This window comes from Dunckerocampus dactyliophorus, chromosome 2 (genome assembly GCF_027744805.1).
Source record: "Dunckerocampus dactyliophorus isolate RoL2022-P2 chromosome 2, RoL_Ddac_1.1, whole genome shotgun sequence".
NCBI classification, from domain to species: domain Eukaryota; kingdom Metazoa; phylum Chordata; class Actinopteri; order Syngnathiformes; family Syngnathidae; genus Dunckerocampus; species Dunckerocampus dactyliophorus.
In genome coordinates this window covers 24,039,427-24,057,799 of record NC_072820.1, presented here as the reverse complement: position 1 = coordinate 24,057,799, position 18,373 = coordinate 24,039,427, and the positions used below count along the sequence as shown (strand labels likewise).

Here is an 18,373-nt window from a genome sequence, read left to right as displayed (position 1 = left end):
GCTTGTTTTACATCAGGTTTGAGATTAGACAGATACTTTATCTCCGAGAGAAATTTACATTTCCAGCTGTTTTGCAAAGACGGGAACACTGAGGCATGCAGGGTACAAAAGCAAACTTAAACAACTTAAAAATACCCCCACACCCCACATATATTATCATAACTGTGGTTTATTTGGTCTCAAAAAAATGGTAAACAATGATATTGTTTTGCGCCAAATTGTGGGCTAATAAGCATTTCACGGTTTTGTGTCATATTTTTTCATTATACTTTTCTTAAAATTGTTCTTTTTCTTTACATTTTTAGACAAACAAACTGGAAGAAGAAAGAAAAAAAGAGGTAGAGGTATCTACACAGGGTCACGGGCACGTCGCATCTTATCTGACATCGTCACTGTGCACAGTTTTGTATGTAACTGTCCCATTTTTTCATGCACTCCTGATCAAAATCTTAAGACCAGTTGAAAAAGTGCGACTCCTAATAATACTGTTTAAGATGCCCCATGTTGCTCTCATGTTATTTTTATTCTTGTCTCATAGAGTACTCGAATATTTTCTCTTGCACACTCTTAAAATATTTGTTAACTTGTTTTTGTACGTCTTTATACTTATTTCCTGCTTCTTTAGTTTTTTGTATCATAAATCTCCTATGTAATGCGTTTCTCTTCTTACAAGCATTTTGGAGCCACTTTGTCATCCATGGTTGAATTCTCTTCTTTTGCTTATTAGACAATTCTCTCAATGGACAGTGCATATGATAACGCTTCACAAATTCTTCATAAATATTTCATGATCCCAAAATAGGGCGCTGACCAGTCTATTAGCCCCGCGCTTTTCCACCGCAGAATATGTCAAAGCTGGAACCAATACCATCCATCCATCCATTTTCTATATTGCTTCTTCCTCATTAGGGTCGCGGGGGCATGCTGGAGCCTATTCCAGCTGACTTCGGGCGACAGGCGGGGTACACCCTGGACTGGTCGCCAGCCAATCGCAGGGAACCAATACCATCATACCGAACTGGTCAACGCAGCTCTCAATGATCCAAAGTGCTGCCTGGGGGCCATTTGTGGCCCAATGCTGTTTTTTTAATTTATTTTTTTTATTGGCCAACGGCAAATTCTAAAAATAGAATTTAACAAGAAAACTTTAAAAACACCAACAGAAAAAAATAGAAAAATCAGCAGTCGCTTTACAAGAATAAAGTCAAAATATTAAGAGGAAAAGTAAGAAAAAGTCGTAATTTTACAAAAGTAACGTAATATTGTGAGGAGAAATAACTCCTTTTTAGCAGCATAATGTGGAAATATTAATGGTAATGGTTTCATTTTATTTGAACATGCATGCAGGTTACAATGGAGCACATCACATAATTCAATTCACAGTTCCACATGTTCAAAAGGAGTAGGAAGAAGCAAAGCTTATTTAATCCTACCCCTCATCCGTTTCACATCTTATGCAGTACATTTATTCATGTCCTGTATTCCATATGTGATTTTTCAATACACAGAATAATTATAAGGTAATGTAACAATATGATGATGTAATTATTAAGATTTTTTTCAAGCATAACAAAACTATTTCATGACTCTTCTTTCTTGTATTTAGCAAACAATGAAAACCCCCCCAGCAGAAACGAAAACAGCAGTATTTATACGTGAATACAGTGAAAATATTAAGAGAAAAAAACTGTATTCCAACTAGAAAAAATAAATAAACTTGAATAAACTTGTTATATTATTAGGAAAAGTAATGTCATTTTAGTCACAGAGTCGAAATATAAAAAAATATATATATTTTAAAAGTCGTAATATAAGAAACAAACAAAACAAAATAAAGTTGTCATTTTGGGAAAATTTGGTTGGAGAAGAAACATTATAGGAATAGTCATAATATTATAAAAAGAACATTTACAAAGATTATTTAAAAAGGAAAGTATGACAGTATGTGTAACTTCTTAGCACATCTACTATATGTCAGAGTGGCCCTTGCATCCTTTCATTTTTGAGCATGTGGCCCTCGCTGATAAAACTTTGGACATCCCTGCCCTTTGCACCCCCACCTTCCCAATACATGAGGAGATCCATCTCCGGCCACCATCAGGCAAAGATGAATGGCTCAAACTCTTCACCCGAGCCCATGAATGGATGGACAGAGGAATCACACCTCCCTGAATACCAACCATGACTATGAGTGAAGTAGGGGAAGTGCAAAGCACTGATGAAAAAATGCAACTCCTACACAGAAGACAAATGCAGCTGTGGAGCAGTACGGCCCATGACCCACATACTGGATTGTGACGTGAACACCCCTTAGAACAGGCCCAAACAACCCCATCAACTGGGACCTGCACTGAATACTGGTTGGGACTGCAAAGCACTTGACCATGACACTTTTCTGTTCTAAAGAACCCAGCAACAAGTGTTTTTACCTGACTGCAATTGATAACATCCAAAGGTTCCATCTTGAGCTCGTGTATAAGCAATACACAGTTTGACCGCATGCACAGCAACAAGAAATTCAAATGAAACGTCTTTAAAAAAAATACTTTTATTCAAATCGAATTCAACATTTAAAAGTGCACAGTTTTAGACCAGTGGTTGTCAACTGGTTTGGCTGCAGGACCCATCACCCCTTAATGACAAGCGGCGACCCAAATTGCAGACATTTTTCAACTCTGTTTCAAATAGCTTATATTTAAAGGGACTGTTTGGGTGAGCTCTTCTCCAGCAGATACCGTATCTGCAGCTGAGTGTCGCATGGGACGGTACGTTAAAGGTGACCTATTATACTCATTTTCGGGCCTTTGTATTGAGTTCTGGACTCCCATAGAGCAGCTACACACGATAACCCGCACAGAAAGCTTTCGAGATCTTCCAGACTCTGCACCTCTTCCTGCAGTGTTTCGTGTCTCCCGGCCAAACGGTCTGTGTAATTTACTTTTCTCCAGGTACACCTGCTGGCAAGCCCACTCCGCTGTGATTGGTCACACTCCCAAGCGCTCCTAAGGACTTCCAGACAGCTGCCAAACCCCTTTTGTCCGATTACTTACACAAAATAAACAGGACACTGATAAATGGTTGCTTACAGCTTGCTGTTTTAACTCAACGCAACCAAGTAACGTTAGAAAGGCATCTGACTTCAGTAACAGTTTGGCGGATAATCCAGCTTCGTATTGGCCCATGTTCATGAAACAGTCCCGTGTGACGTGCCGTTGACAGATGAGAATATTTTTCTCTTGCTGGCCGGGAGTCAGCAACTCCAACCACTTCTGCCTGATGCTTGCCTCTTTAGGAACACCCGAACATGTCCTGGGAGCCATACATGCTAACATAGTAAACAGAGCAGAGCGAAGCAGAGGGGGAGGGCAGGCCTACGTTTACCTGGACATGCCCATATAAGAAAGTCTGCGTTGCACTGACGTCAATGGAACTCTGTGTGCAGAGTCGTCCAAAACTGCTTTCAGGACTTACTTCCAAAAGCGCAAACCTCATTATCTGACGCGTTGGCGTCGTTTAACACGAGAATACATCATTTATAAGTCAGGAAAAAAGGGAAAGCATAACAGGTCCCCTTTAAGTCCCCACTTAATATCTTTCCCGTCCCACTCAAGCTTGACAAAGTCACCCGCAAACATTGCACACACCTCGTGGCGGCGTAGCAAGTGAACAGCACAGACAAGAACGCGCTGTGCGTTCACAAACATCGGGTTATTACATTTTGGGGTTGTTAAGACCCGCCTAATGAGATTCACTGGTTTCAATGATGTTCGTCGAACCTCAAATCCACCTAAGATCAGCGATATGTAGACTCCATTTATAAATACAAAAAGGCAACAATACACACACAAAATATCTCCAGTTCAACAACACATCTTCACAATAACACAAACCTCGAAAAACAAACCGAGTTGACAGGACATTTAAAAAGAAAAAAATCATTTTATGCAAAATCTTTCACCTTTTAATAAGTATATACATACAAATATATGAACAGTCCCTCATTTTTCTGGTAGCTTTATCCAGAGACAGACTGGATGTAGAAAACCCCCCATTAAATTAAGGTTATAAATTAATCAGTATTTGCATGAAATAAGTATTTGATCCCCTACCTTCAGCAAGCCTCGTGAAGCCCACACACCGGTTTTTATTTTAGTTCCGTCCATTTAAGAAAGCATTTAATCCCTCGTTTATTGCGGTTAATCTGTTCCAGATCCGACCATAAGTGATTTTCCGTGATTCCTTTTTTATAAATCAAATATTTTCACAGTTAGAGAATAGAAAACCTGTTTTTTTTTAACATTAGAGCCCTCTAGACAAGAAATAACACCCCTAAAGTCACCTTTACACTATTACTCAATATAATAACATATAAAATAAGACATAAAACATAAATGAGACATAACAGACACACACACTAGCATTGGGAGAATTCCTTGTTCTTACTTCCTGTTCTGTACAGTACTTCCTGCAGTGGCTATTGTCTCATTAATGTAACATTACTGACACCTAGTGACCAGTGTAGAATACCACATATCACATGTCTTGAGTGCGTCTTCTGAATGCCTGACATTTGTATTTTACTTCATTTAGCCATTTTTATGTTAGAAGATGCTTAATTTGGGCCAAAAACTTTGCTTATTCATATTTTTGGACTAATAATAGGCCATATTCAACCACGAAATAGCAAGATTTCGAAATCTATTTTTGAAAAACCGTGATAAAGTGAAGCTGCGAAATTAAAACGGCGAGGAATGTGGATAAAAAGACACCTGTCACACAAACACATTTCCATCCGAACCTCTCCACCACCACGGGCAAGACCAAAACACAGAAGACCAAAGGGCTGACCTCGGGTACAAGATTGTAGACCTGCACAAGACTGGAATGGACTACAAGCCTGAAATCTGACACGCGACACCTGAACGATTCACACAAGGCTTGGGAGGGTGTGATGAGGTGTGGTCACATGACACCAACACGGAGCTCTTTGCATGCATCAAGTGGACTGGACGTGTTTGAAGGCAGAGAAATGGTGACTGAGTCCAACAACACCATCCCTACTGTCAAACATGGAGGTGGAAACCCAAATCCCTCCTTGCCTCCAACCCTGGTGAGCAACTACAAGAGCGCTCTTTCGAGGAAGTTAAACTTCCCAGAAGTTAAACTTCTTAAACAAAATCATCAGAGGAGCAAATACTTATTTGTAATAAATGACATCTCAAAACCACAATCTGGACAAAAATGATCGTTAAAAGGTTTAAAAATCCTTCAAATAAAGCACGGAGGATGCAGGAATGATGGACTAGGATTCAATTCTTCCAAACGTTGGTGCAGTTTACGTTCAGAATGTTGAAGTCTTCATTCAAGTTGTTCTCTGGCGTTCTCTGGCGTCACACTACGTGTGGGGGGAAAAAGAACATCTTTTATAAGTGTGGACTGGTTAAGTACACCGCATAAAAGACATGACATGCATGTTCCCTCTCCTTGGCTCACTTTTAAAAGGTCAGGACACATTTTTAGTTCACATTGACATCAAAAGTAGCCTGTTGTTCTCATTCATTTCTTGCAAAATGACATTGCTGAAAAATATAGTTGCTATGGTTGATATGGAGCTGCTACTGGTCTTTGTATTTGGTGTGAAATCTCTCCAGAAGGGCTCTCAGGATGTTCCCTGGAATCTGCTGGTGCTTGTCTATCAGACACTGGACAGCCTGTTTTACCTGCAACAAAGAAATATGTGGCGTAAAAACCTCAGCATCATTACCACCTCATTACTATCTCAGGGTTTGCCCTAGGATTTTTTTGAAGCTGTGGTGGTGGGCTGCATGGAACTGCCGCCACGGTGTCGTGCTGCTGCTGCGTCTGCAATTTATTTTTTTATAATTTTTTTCTATGACAAATTATTTTTTATAACTTATGATATGGCTTATTTGACTTTTTTCAACAACCAGCAGAACATGAACCGAGATGGCAAAATTGCTGAGAGCACTTAAAGTACGTCTAAAACGTCGAGCTGCCTTTCGTTATCTGACCTAATTAGTCCAATAGTACTATGTGACTAGTACAAAAGTACACCATTTTGTACCAATTGACGCAAACCTAAATTTAATTTGATGACTGTTTGAGAGTAATACAAATACATGGCACATTAATCGTTCAATAATGTACTTTTTAGTTCATAACACAATTATAACAATTTAAATATTTTTGTTATAGAAATGTGTTCTAAATAAAGAGTATGAATTCAGAGTCCACGGTTATGACAGCACTGGTGTATCCAACTTGCAGCACGATTAAAGCTAATTTGACAAAAACGAGTGAGCCATTTGTGTTTTATGTGCCAACTGCCAACATTTAAATTGTACTTTTTTTATAAAGCATCCCTACTCAGTGTGCTCATCTGTCATTAAATACAGGTGCCATGTTTGAATAGAACTACTGCTACTGCTAGCAAACGAGCTACCTGTTAAGACCCCTGTGGTAGCATCACTATCCTAAAGCTGGACACACTATGTGTTTATTTTCAACAACTTAAGACACACATCTAGTGTGTTGAGGACAAGCCATAAGTATTATAATGAACACAGCCAGGCAAAATGTGGAAACAAACACGCCAGAAAGTGGAATGAGATTGAAACGTGAGCGATCACGCGCTGGCTTAGCCTGTGACGAGCTGTCGTCAATCTCCATAGTGAACGTCAACACAAGACGTGTCGCATACTTTTCTCCGGTCACACATGCGCAAGTGCCAACTGGGCAGACAGGCGATTCCTGTGCATGCTTATCAAAATAAAGCACAGTGAAAAATTTTTGAGATTTGAAATTGTTTTCAAACTACCTGTGGTCAATATGTGCATAAATAATAAGCTACATATGTATCTATATAACATATATATCCATTTACACAATATATTACTTAAAATTGTTTTCACATAAAAAAAAAAGACAATTTTTTAAGGTGTGGCGGCTTTTATTTTGTTGTGGCGCTGCGCCACGATCAATTCCATGTAGAGGAAACCCTGTATCTCATTTAACTGCAAACAAGGAATACACGGGCAGTAACTACAACATAATTACCGTAATTTTCGGTGTATCAGACGCACCGGTGTTTAAACTGCACCCACTAAATTTAGAGAGGAAAAACAGATTTGTACATATGTAAGCCGCACCCAACTATAAGCCGCACATGTCCACATCATAAAATGGCATATTGTGGTGCGCACGAGTCGGTGAAGACCAGGTAGGTCTTTACTTGACAGGAACCAATCATTAGCTATGAGAAAACTCAGGACGATTTTGTCAACCCATCCAAAATCGCGGGACGTTATTACTCAATCTAACAGTCTGACTCACAGTGTCATCTTAGAAAACATACGCTAAAATCATCACACATTAACTTAACACTCAAAAGGTAGGTAAGAAATATACAATACAATCCACAAGAGGGGGGTTCCCTCTGGCTCCAACACAATTACTATCTCATTTAACTGCAAACAAGGAATACACATGCACTAACTACATCATTACCATCTCATTTAACTGCAACAAATAAATACGGACACCTCTGGTCTACTGTGTTTCTCTTTAGAACTCACCCCCCTCATGACTCACTTGATCCACTTTATGTGAGCAGTATGGAGGCGCCAGTATGCCGCCTGAAGAGGGTGCCCACCTGACCTGAAGCGCACAAATAAATGATTCTCTTCCCCCTGCACCCATCCTTGCATCGCCCCCTGAAAGAATGCTGCCATGTGCAATTTCCCATGAGGCCCATAGCTAGAACCGCTGTAGCAAGCCAAATTAACCCCCGACCAAAATATACCAGGTGTAGCATCTTTCCTTATTCAATAAGTGGTAGAAGTGAGCTTACTTTTTCTGCCAGCTCGGTAGCAGTTATGTTGGGGTCATATGGGATTGGATCACCTAGGAAAGTCCGGAACTTGACCGGGAATCCCCCATAAACTGGAGCTACAGGAAGACGAAACCTCTCGTACAACCAACGGAAAAATCCTGAAAAAAATCAAAACACACATTTTTTTAAGCACATTCTTAACTTTTAACAAAAGCACAGTTCTTTCCCGCCTATTTCCTTTCACCAACATTCAGCGCATGGGGAACCCGTTTAAATTATTATTATTATTACAAAATGTATTGTTAACGTCATCATTATCAGTAAACAGCAACATAACTACTGTCTAGCTACACAGCATTAAAACCTGAACACAGCCACGTCCTGTTCAGTGCAAAGTAACCTTCACAATTTCTAAATTGTAGTCAGGGACATACTACAACATTACCACAGCAGCTCTGTTCGGAAAAGAGTAGAAAATATCATATGAAAACACAATAATCTCAAATAAAATATGCAGAAATAGAGACAACCATGTCAACAAACAAAAATTGTTTATCAGCCATTCTCCTTATATCTCAGTCAGTCTCAGTCAAGTAAACGTGCAAGCAATGGATAGTTTTGGTTGCGGTTATGTCGACAACCGCTTAGGTCGACGTGAGTCAGCCACTCCAAAGGGGTGTCGACTTAAACGGTTTCCATGGTGTTGCACTTTCCATAAAGTAAGCCAAACACATGTAATCAACACTTACTCAGTGTTCCCAGAGATCTGAAGCCTTCTCGGATATTTTGTGTAAACATCGGAATTATGGTCTGAAATAGGGAGGGAAGCATAGAAAAAAAGAATTCAGTAAAGTAGTAGTCCTTGTCTCGTCCAAGCACTCTTTTCTTCAACACATTTATTGCAACACACATGAGCATATATACATATATATACACAATATAATATATTGGAGGTCTTGCACCCTTGTCTCGGTACGGTGCATCGTCTTTCTCTTTTGTGCAGTCCGTGTATTTTGTTACGTCGTGTAACTGTAGCGCAGGAAATTTGATATAAACAAACGCTGTTGCTTTAAAATTGTGCCCACGAAACACAATGCATTGCGCGATGATGTGCAAATATCATGACATTTAGTCTTCGACGCATGATCCGAGATGGCAGCGTAAACAAACTGGACGGTATTTTGGACGCTAAACAAGCGGGCAAACGCAAGGCAAGGCAAAATGTTAGCAAGAATTTTGGGTGTTACGCAAAAAACGGGCTACCCGGGGCGGACGTTAACTGATGTACCACTGTACATGGTCTTAAGGCTGCACTGGCTGATAAAGCCTTTCATACACTAACAACATATTTGGTTCCTCATCTTTCTTGCTAAATGCATTTGTTTGTTTTATTTTGCCAGAACATTTGTATTGAAAGTCCAAATTTTCTTCAATTCTTACACACATTATTTGATGCAACACAATATTACAAGCAATTTTCTGGATTTTTGTTGATATTTACTCTCTATTAAAATAACCTATCATAAAAAATTATAGACTGGTCAAGTCTTCAAATCACTATTGTGAATTTTTGCATAATTTATAGCAAATGCTGTCATAAATTAGGCCTGAAATTGGATTCAAATCCTATTTGAACAGTTTTCGTGACTCAGATACACAAAAAATTAACAATTACGTACCACTTTAGAGTCAATGGCGACCTGGGCAAAGCCTTTGCGTTTGCCCCAGAGAAGAGGATACGTCTCGTCACTGAACAGAGCCTCTCGCACACCTCCTGGAGAGATCCCCAACAGATGGCCGTTCCTCAGAGCCTGCACACACTCCTCTTGAGGACCGTGCATCACACTGAACACCTCCAACAATAACTTGAACCCTGCAGGAAGCAAAAAAAAAAAAAAAACATCTGTGATATTCTATGATATTTTATTCTGGAATGCTCAATGTAAAAATTGTATTGTATACAACCATATATCTGCAACCATATTTGGTGACCTCCTGCTTGACATCAGAGTTCAGTGTTAGTGTGATAGCCCACATGCCATGGGTGTTTTATATTAATATTACATATACTTTGACAACTATCTCCAGTGGCTTTCACGTAGGAAGAGTTTGAGCGCTGATATAGATAGAATGGGAATGCAATGGGAATACAGTGAGAGTATTTTTTCTTAAAATTATCAGTGAACGGTCTTGTTTTAGTTTATTTTGAACAAGCTTAACAGAGTTACAACAAAGAATATTACATTTTTGACAGACAATCATTATTACACACAATTAAAAGTGAGTGATGATAAACAGGATGATTCATGATTAACTAGGGGAAAGCGCATCTGTACGCCTGCATGTAAAATCCACTGAAAACAAATGAGAATTAAAACATGAAATTCTTACACAGTATAGTCAGACATTTGTCAGGCGGATTACGTACCTGGTATTTTGAAGAGGAAGTGGTCAGCTACAGAGTGACAGGTTCTCCCTTTCTGGATAATAACACTGGCCAAGAAGTAGTAGTAATCTATGGGAATGGCTCCGTGATAGTACACAATCAGTGCTGGCCCATTGGCGGGGATGTTCTCCATCCCATGGATCTCGTAGCCTGGAGCGCAAACAAATGCACAGGTTGTTGAAGAACATATAGTAAGCAAGAAGAAACCTTCACAGTTCCCACATTTTGGACAAGAGTAATAGTGCTAATGTCTACATACAGAATAGGGGCGTTATGGTACATGGATTGTTTCAAAATGCAGCCTCGGCATAACAATATAATGTAAATAATAGGGGTGTAACGAGATCTCAAGCGAGATATCTCGTTCTGAAAAAAAGTCTCAAGTGCACTAGACCTGGGACAATAATCAATAAATGAAAATGAACTTAATAATTTTGCCGGCCTTGATATATTGCCATGTGCATGCGTGTCTGCTTTCTTCATGTCTTGTCTCCAAACAGGCAGGAATAGAGTTCACTCTGTGCATTGGTTTAAGCCCCTAAGCGCGTTTGTTCCATAGAACATGAGTATGAATGGAGTGAGCCCTCGTCAGTCATATAGTGTCTTTGTCTCTGTGGGGGGTGGCGGGACTGCTACACCTGCAGACGAGCTTAGCCCCGTGAGGAGCAATGCAAGGTAACAGTAGAAATTAGGAGGGAAAAAGATGATTGCAAAGCCAAAGGACACAGGCACAGTGTGGGAATATTTCGGCTTCAAACCGAACGACCAAGGTGAGCCCATCAACACGGATGACCCCTTATGCCAAATTTGTTCAAAAGCTGTGGCAAAAATAAAGGCAATGCAACAAACTTGCCCATTGAAAACATATCCACCTGACAGTTTTTCCATCTGGGAAAAAACTATCATCGAGATGCAGAACCTTCGTCCCGACAGTCAACACTCACTGAGACATTTGGTCGACAAAGGAAATACAAAGCGAACAGTGCAAAATGGTGTACTTTGCTGCATCGCAACAGAAATGCTGCTCTTTAATACAGTTGAACAACCAGCATTTTGAAAAACGCTGCACGTTTGACAGACAATACGACTTAACTGTGACAAAATACATGTCTCAAACGCCCAATCTAACACGTTACAACCGTGAAAGATGACATACAGTATTAAAAGGAAATATTGCATTACTACGATATATTATTATTATTATTATTAGCGGTGTCCTGAGACACCCAACGAGACGATGTACGAGATTGAGTTCACAAGAACGAGATGATATTAACATTCGTTTTAAGAAAAGTACAATGAAAAAATATGACTGGACAAACATTTTTATTTAACCAAGGCACAAAACAATGCAACAATGTTTATTGTGCCACAAACTGACGCTGAATTATATTATTGTCAACATTTTTTTAAACCATATAACCCACCTGTTATGATAATATATAATAATAAATAATAACATGTTATAATAAGGCCTTTATTTTATATTTCCTTTAATATCATCTTTCACTGTGTCCAAGTGTGTCCAAGCTCTGCCTTCTTGGCTCTGTCGCTGCCGGGGCTGCCCTGCATTGTGGAGGGGTTTATGCAGCTTTCAGAGCGGCATTGCACGGCGATACTTATGTACAATCGGAAGCGCGCGCGGTGGATACGTCAAGCAAGAAACACTTAGACTTTCACTTTTAATGCGCACCCCTACTTGCTAAATATAGCAACCATGTCGCTAAACTGTCAACACGTATCTCTTCTATGTATGAGGTGTGTTATGAAGCGGAAGCGGTGATCGCAGTTGCTTGAAATGTGCGCTCAGCCAAATATAACAAGCGTAAATAGAACCGCTGCGTAATTAAGGGTGCAGACAAGTGCGAACAGCTGTGTGTTTTGATCTGACAAATCTTCAGTAACTTTGATTAAATGTAGAATTAGTACAGCTTCTGCTTGGCGACAGCTGTTCAACTCGGATGGAAAGAAACAACCACACATCACTCACTGACACTGACGCTGGATTATTATTTTTATTGTTACATATTTTCATCACATTAGTGGTTACTTTGGTCTCAAAATAATGTTGACAATAATATTGTTTATCATCAATAATTTGGGGGACAATAAACATTTCAAAATGCACCTGCATTGATTTGTGACTCACTTAAACAAAAAAGTCTGTTTGTGCAGTCATATATTTTATCATTGTACTTTTCTTAAAAGTAACATTAAAATCTTGTCTTATTTCATTTCTGGTAGACCCAATGTTGTGTATTATCTTGTCTCAGGAACTGAGTGTCAAATGACACCGCTAGTAAATAATGTAAATTAAATATAGTATATTAACATAAACACCATGAATTATTGACATATACTAAAATAATTATCCTAATCTGCTTTGTCAGCTACAACACAAAGCTAAAATGTGGATGTTTCATTCAGATAGTTTAGCATATATTGACAATTCAATTTGGGTGTTAATTGTAGGGTATAATTTGTACATAGGTGTGAAAGACTGTTAAAATATGCCACGGCAAAATATAGCAGCGCCACGACAAAATTAAAAAATTTAAGCCGCCACACCTTTAAAAATGAGTTGGTTTTTTTTTAACTTGAAAAAATGTTAATATATTGTATGAATGGATATATATGCTATATAGATACATGTATAGCTTATTATTTACGCACACATTGACCAAAATTAGCTTGAAAACAATTTAAAATATCATAAAATATCATAAAAATATTACATGTTCCACTGCTCTTTATTTTGATAAACATGCACCGGAGTCGCCTGTCTGCCCTTTTAGCAATATGTGTGAACAGATAAAAGTATGCGACCGGTCATGTGTTGACATTCACTTTGTTTTTTGTTATCGAGAGAATGAAAAATAGTCTGTAAAATGTAAAATCAATTATCGACAGCTTGTCAAATGCTATCTATGCCAGCGTGTGTGACCACTCACGCTTTCAATCTCATTCGACTTTATTTACACATTTTGCCTGGCTCTCACTGCCAGCAGATTGCTAAATGGTAAATGGTCTTTCACCTGTATAGCGCTTTTCCACCTCCAAGGTGCTCAAAGCGCTTTGACACTGATGACGCATATTTACCTACTGATGCACTTCGACAAGATCACGAAAGGACGGAGGATTGAACTGACAACCTTCAGGTTCAGAGATGACCGCTCTACCACATGAGCCATGCCGCCCTCTACCTCGTTTTTGTCCCACGGGCGAGCTACAAGTGGTTATCACGTTCATGGGGTACATTCTGACTTATCTTCTTTAAAGTGTCACTTAACAATCTTGCTCTCTTGTCGTGATTATGATACTTATGGCTCGTCTTCAAAAAATGTGTTGTGCGTCGAAGTTGTTCAACATCAACATCTAGTGTGTCCAGAGTTAAGATAGTGACGCTATGACAGGGGTCTCCAACAGGTAGCTTGTTTGCTAGCAGTTAAGTAGTTGACCAAAGAATATTTGCTTCATCTCTTAGTGTTCTATTCAAACATGACACCTGTATTTAATGACAAATGAGCACACTTTGTAAAGACATTGAAATAAATTTAAATGTTGGCAGTCACATAAAACACAAATAGCCCACCTCTTTCTTTTTGTCAAAGTAACTTTAATAGTGCTTCAAGTTGGATACACCTGTGCTATATAACCCTGAACTCTGAATTTATGCTCTTTCATACAGGACACATTTCTATAACAAAAATATTAACATTATTTTGCTCATTGTGTTATTTTTAAATAATAATATTATATTATTAAACCCATGTATTTGTATTACTCTAAAATAGGCATCAAACTAAATTTAGCTTTTGTCAAATAGTACAGAATATTGTATTACCAGTCACATAAAACTTTGCAGTGTTCTCGGTTCATGTTGTGCTGATTGTTGAAAAAAAGTTAAACAAGTTAATAAATGAGTCAAAGCAATTATTTGAAATAATTTGTTTTTAATTGCAGACGCAGCAGCGGCAGTCCGCCCTCCCATGCAGCCCACCACCACAGCTTCAAAAAATCCTCAGCAAAACCCTGTGACACCACTACAAAAATGTCTAAGTGTTCACATTGAGCATGAATATTCAACCTAATCCCACTAAATGGGTTGTTAAACAGTCTACTTCTCTACTTCAGTAATATTTCACCAATTTACCCTCTTCCATATTTGTGGTGTCCTACCGTGCCATATGGATCCATGGCCATCCCACAGGGTGGCCAGTGTCTTCCTTGCTCCATCCCACAGGTTGTTGCAGTACGCCTCCCTCAACTGGTTCTTTCTCTGTTGCAATAAATCACAAGTTACTTTACAGGAACCTGTAGCATGCTAAACTGCACAACTTCAACAGCTGGGATGCCACAAACTGATAACATATACCAGTAAAATAAATGAATACCAATACACGTTATGAAAAAATCACACTAAATTAGCTCAGTTTATGATAAAATGCTTGCACAATATTCAACGGCTTTGTGACACAATTATTGGGACGAAAACCATTTCTTTTATATTTGTGTAGTAAATATAACCTGTGATGTGTAATGACCAGACAACTGGAATATAATGTATCTACTGAATGTATACTGTATAGGCACTATATGGGTGGTGAATTACATCTTCTCATGTGCACAAGTTGCCATGATGCATGTGCATGTAATTGTTGAGTAAAAAAAAAAACATGAAAAGCAAAACAAATATGTTTAGAAATAAAAAATAAACTTTCTTTTTGTCTCACTGAAAAGAGCAATACGGTGTGTTAAGAAGCAAAGTTAAGATGCATGCCGACACTTGCTCTACGACACCTATTTGTAACGACTACATTTACACACACCACACACACATACAAATATATGTTGATTATTTATGTTTTATATAACATTCATTATAACTTTGATTTTTGCTTACCTTGTAGACATGAAGAAAAAGAATGGAGAGGTAAAGGAGGATGACGATGAGGAATGGCAGGATGAAGACAATAGCTAGAGGGGTAACGACCCACAATAAGTACTCCAAAACACTCAGGTAGTCCTCCAACTGGCCAAGGCCCACCCATTCTTCCCACACATGAAAGACACACACCTGTGAGTAAAGACAGACATCAAGTATTGAAGGATGATTTTGAATTACAAAAGTTAGTTGCTTCAACACGGGACAAATAAATGTGTATTACGTCTTACCCAGTCTACCCAGGTCATGTTTGAGACAGTTGCGGCCGTAAGTGCCTGATTGCGTGTGAGCTTTTCCCTCAAAATTGGGATGGAAGTTTGGTTGTTTTTCCACTTCCATTTCTGTCGCAAGATATTGCTTTGGAGGTAAACGAGAGACGTTATCCCACATGTTGGCATCTCCGTCAAAGTAAACAAGGAGTGCCGATACATGGCCATATTTGATTGGTTGGGCAGTTGATGCATGCATTTGAGCATTACTCAGGGGCACATTTCAATGTAGAAAATGTGTTACATTGGGGAAAAATTGCAGAGTAGTTGGAGTGATTGGATAAAGTTGCGAGCTTGTGCATTTTTGAAGGGGATTGGTCAAATTTGGGTTAATTAGTCCCATCGCAATATTGCAATGTCAAAACAATGCAAAAACAATACAGTAATCCCTCACGTCACGCTTCACATTTTGTGGCTTCACTCTATCTCGGTTTTTCAAGAATTAACAAATCATGCTGTTTCGTGGTTGAATATGGCCTATTATTAGTAAAAAAAATATATACATAAATACAGTACGTAGTTTATGTACTTTTGCCTACATTTTGAATTTTCAAGCATAAAAATTGCTTAATTAACTAAAATATAAATGGTGAGAAAAGCAAGTACCAGACTTGATGGCCGGAACAGCAGACTTTTATTGCAGGTTTGAATGCTCTCACAACAGGCACAATAATCCCTAAGACGGGCTATTGTTGAGGCCCTAACGCACGCCAAACCATGCCCTAGCACCGGAACACATTTACAGCAACACACACGAGCACAAGTCTTATTTATGTATTAAATGGCTTCTTTTCTTTTACTGTGTCTACCATATTGGGTAATATGAGTGTAAAGGTGACAAGGTGTTATTTCATGGCTAGAGGTTACAAGCCGTATTTTGAAGGTCATAAACAGGTTTTCTATGCTCCAACTACAAAAATATTCAATTGATAAGGAAGGAAAGAAGGAAATAAAGAAGGAATTTAGCAGAAATTCACATTGTCAGGTATGGAACCAAATAACCGCGATAAACAAGGGATTATTGTAGTAGTAAATAAACCATCTTAATTAATCTTCCATTGAACAAATAGTCATTTGTTTTTAGAGCCACAGAGTGTGCAACAGAATGTGCAACCCCCACAGGGAGAGATTTGAACCCAGGCAGACCTGCTAACCCCTACACCACCTTGAAGCTGTAATATTCCAGATGTACAATTCAACACATCTAATATATGTAATACTAGCTACATTTATCTATTTAAATAGGCGTTTGGGTCATTTTGGTCGATATGTATTTGTGTAAAATAGTAAAATAGTTATTTCATATCTGGCAAACGATCCCAAGTGTGGTGTGACAGCCTAAAAATTCTGATCAATTTGCCTTTTTGTATAAGAGCAATCATTCTTTAATCATATAATTTAATTTTCTCCAAAGTATACATATGATGACCAGTAGTGTACAGGTGTTCCTCGTGTTATGACGTTTTGTGGTTATGTAAGCACTGCCACAAATCATTAATAATGTACACAAAAAAAGTGTGCACGGCAGGAGATTACGTTGATATAGACGAATATAGAATATAGAGTCATGTATCACTACATGGAGGAAAGGCAGAAAGTTAAATTTAGTTAACTTTTTTCCCTTCATAATGTCTCCTTAACGTGTGGCAGACTCTTGTGATGGCACTGCGTCAAAGAAAAGGAAAGTGAAACATGCCTGGTGTAAACCGCTCGAATCATTAAGAATAAAGATGGTAACTTTGAACATGTGAAATAATCTGCTCTTATGAAATGGACAGTGATAATCAAGCAGTGCAGTGCTCTCATTATGCCCATAAGACTGTCTCGCCCTCTGTAACACCCCTCCCAGTGTGCAAGACAACCACAAGGATAAAAGTAAGGAGTTGCTCTCTTTTTCTATTACAGTTTCATTTCATTAATGTAATTATTTTTTTATTACTTTAATTTATACGTCATTCATATGTTTTGTGTACAGTGTGAGTGACCTGGAGTTAATTTAGCTATAATTTGGGTATAAGTTCCGATTCGTAGAAAGACAAGAGGAAAATTTCATACAAAGAAGGTGAACATGTCCTCTGCTCCCACCACGCACGACTGATTTCCAGCATCTGGCATCCTTCCTTCCTCTCAGTCACTAAAGATGTAGCAGTCGATACACCGCCTGATAGAAGCAGCCAAGATGTCTCTTTAGGGGTGGATCACACCAGGTGAACTAGATGAATGGAGATAATCATTGAATAAGGGAACGATATGACTTTCGAGAAAGTACAACTGATGTCATGTTTCATGATTAGCCACGCTGTGACGTCACGAAATCTAGTATTGAACACATCACAAGAGATGTCTGACATGATTACTTGGTGCTAGCTAGTAAGAATGTTAGACCCGAGCTATGGAAAAAAGAGACGATTAAAAACATAATAACATATTACTGTAATATTGATCTGAATATTATCAACATAAATGGTGGGCAGTCGACTGCACACTGATAAAAAAACATACTCCGTTACAGTAAAACAAGCGCTAGTTGTTACCATAACCAAGACTAATAGAAACAATACAAACAATTACCATAGATGGAGACTCTCTGTGCAGATTTATTCATTTAAATCCACTGTTTTTCTTGCTCTAACTTTTAGCTAGCAAATGCCACCTTGGTGATTCCGGCCGGGGTGCTTTCAGTGTAACACAATAGTAGTTCCGGTTAATTTTGTTGTGAGAATAGCCATTTCCGCTCAATGATACACAATGCATAAATATAATATAATTGTTTATACGCTTGACTTTAAAAACAATCAGTCATTTTTTGACGTCAATGAATTTCGAAAAGGTGTATACTTTCTCAAAGATGAGTGGCGTTA

At 38.6% G+C, this 18,373-nt stretch overlaps 2 protein-coding genes across 3 annotated transcripts in view; one reads left to right on the top strand and one right to left on the bottom strand.

The window, feature by feature from the left end:
* xkr4 (XK related 4) overlaps positions 1–529 on the top strand; it is a 28,452-nt gene extending 27,923 nt beyond the window's left edge. The window contains exon 5 of the transcript XR_008569604.1: positions 306–529. The gene's annotated coding sequence lies outside the window, so the exon portion shown is untranslated. The remainder of the gene's footprint in view (positions 1–305) is intronic.
* Positions 530–2,532: 2,003 nt separating this feature from the next.
* tmem68 (transmembrane protein 68) lies at positions 2,533–18,196 on the bottom strand. 2 transcript variants are annotated; one of them, XR_008569659.1, is made up of 10 exons: positions 18,084–18,196; positions 17,568–17,724; positions 15,202–15,375; positions 14,478–14,577; positions 10,281–10,448; positions 9,532–9,725; positions 8,602–8,662; positions 7,871–8,010; positions 5,494–5,720; positions 2,533–5,395 (listed from the first exon to the last, which is right to left on the bottom strand). XR_008569659.1 is itself a non-coding variant. In XM_054769265.1 (9 exons), exons 2-9 carry the CDS (start codon positions 17,625–17,627, stop codon positions 5,616–5,618), a joined length of 1,002 nt encoding a protein of 333 aa, XP_054625240.1. In that variant the 5' UTR covers positions 17,628–17,724; positions 18,084–18,196; the 3' UTR covers positions 2,533–5,615. The 2 variants fall into 2 exon arrangements, 1 of the variants encoding a protein (XP_054625240.1); XM_054769265.1 differs by having other exon boundaries at positions 2,533–5,720.
* Between the last annotated feature and the right edge of the window lie 177 nt (positions 18,197–18,373).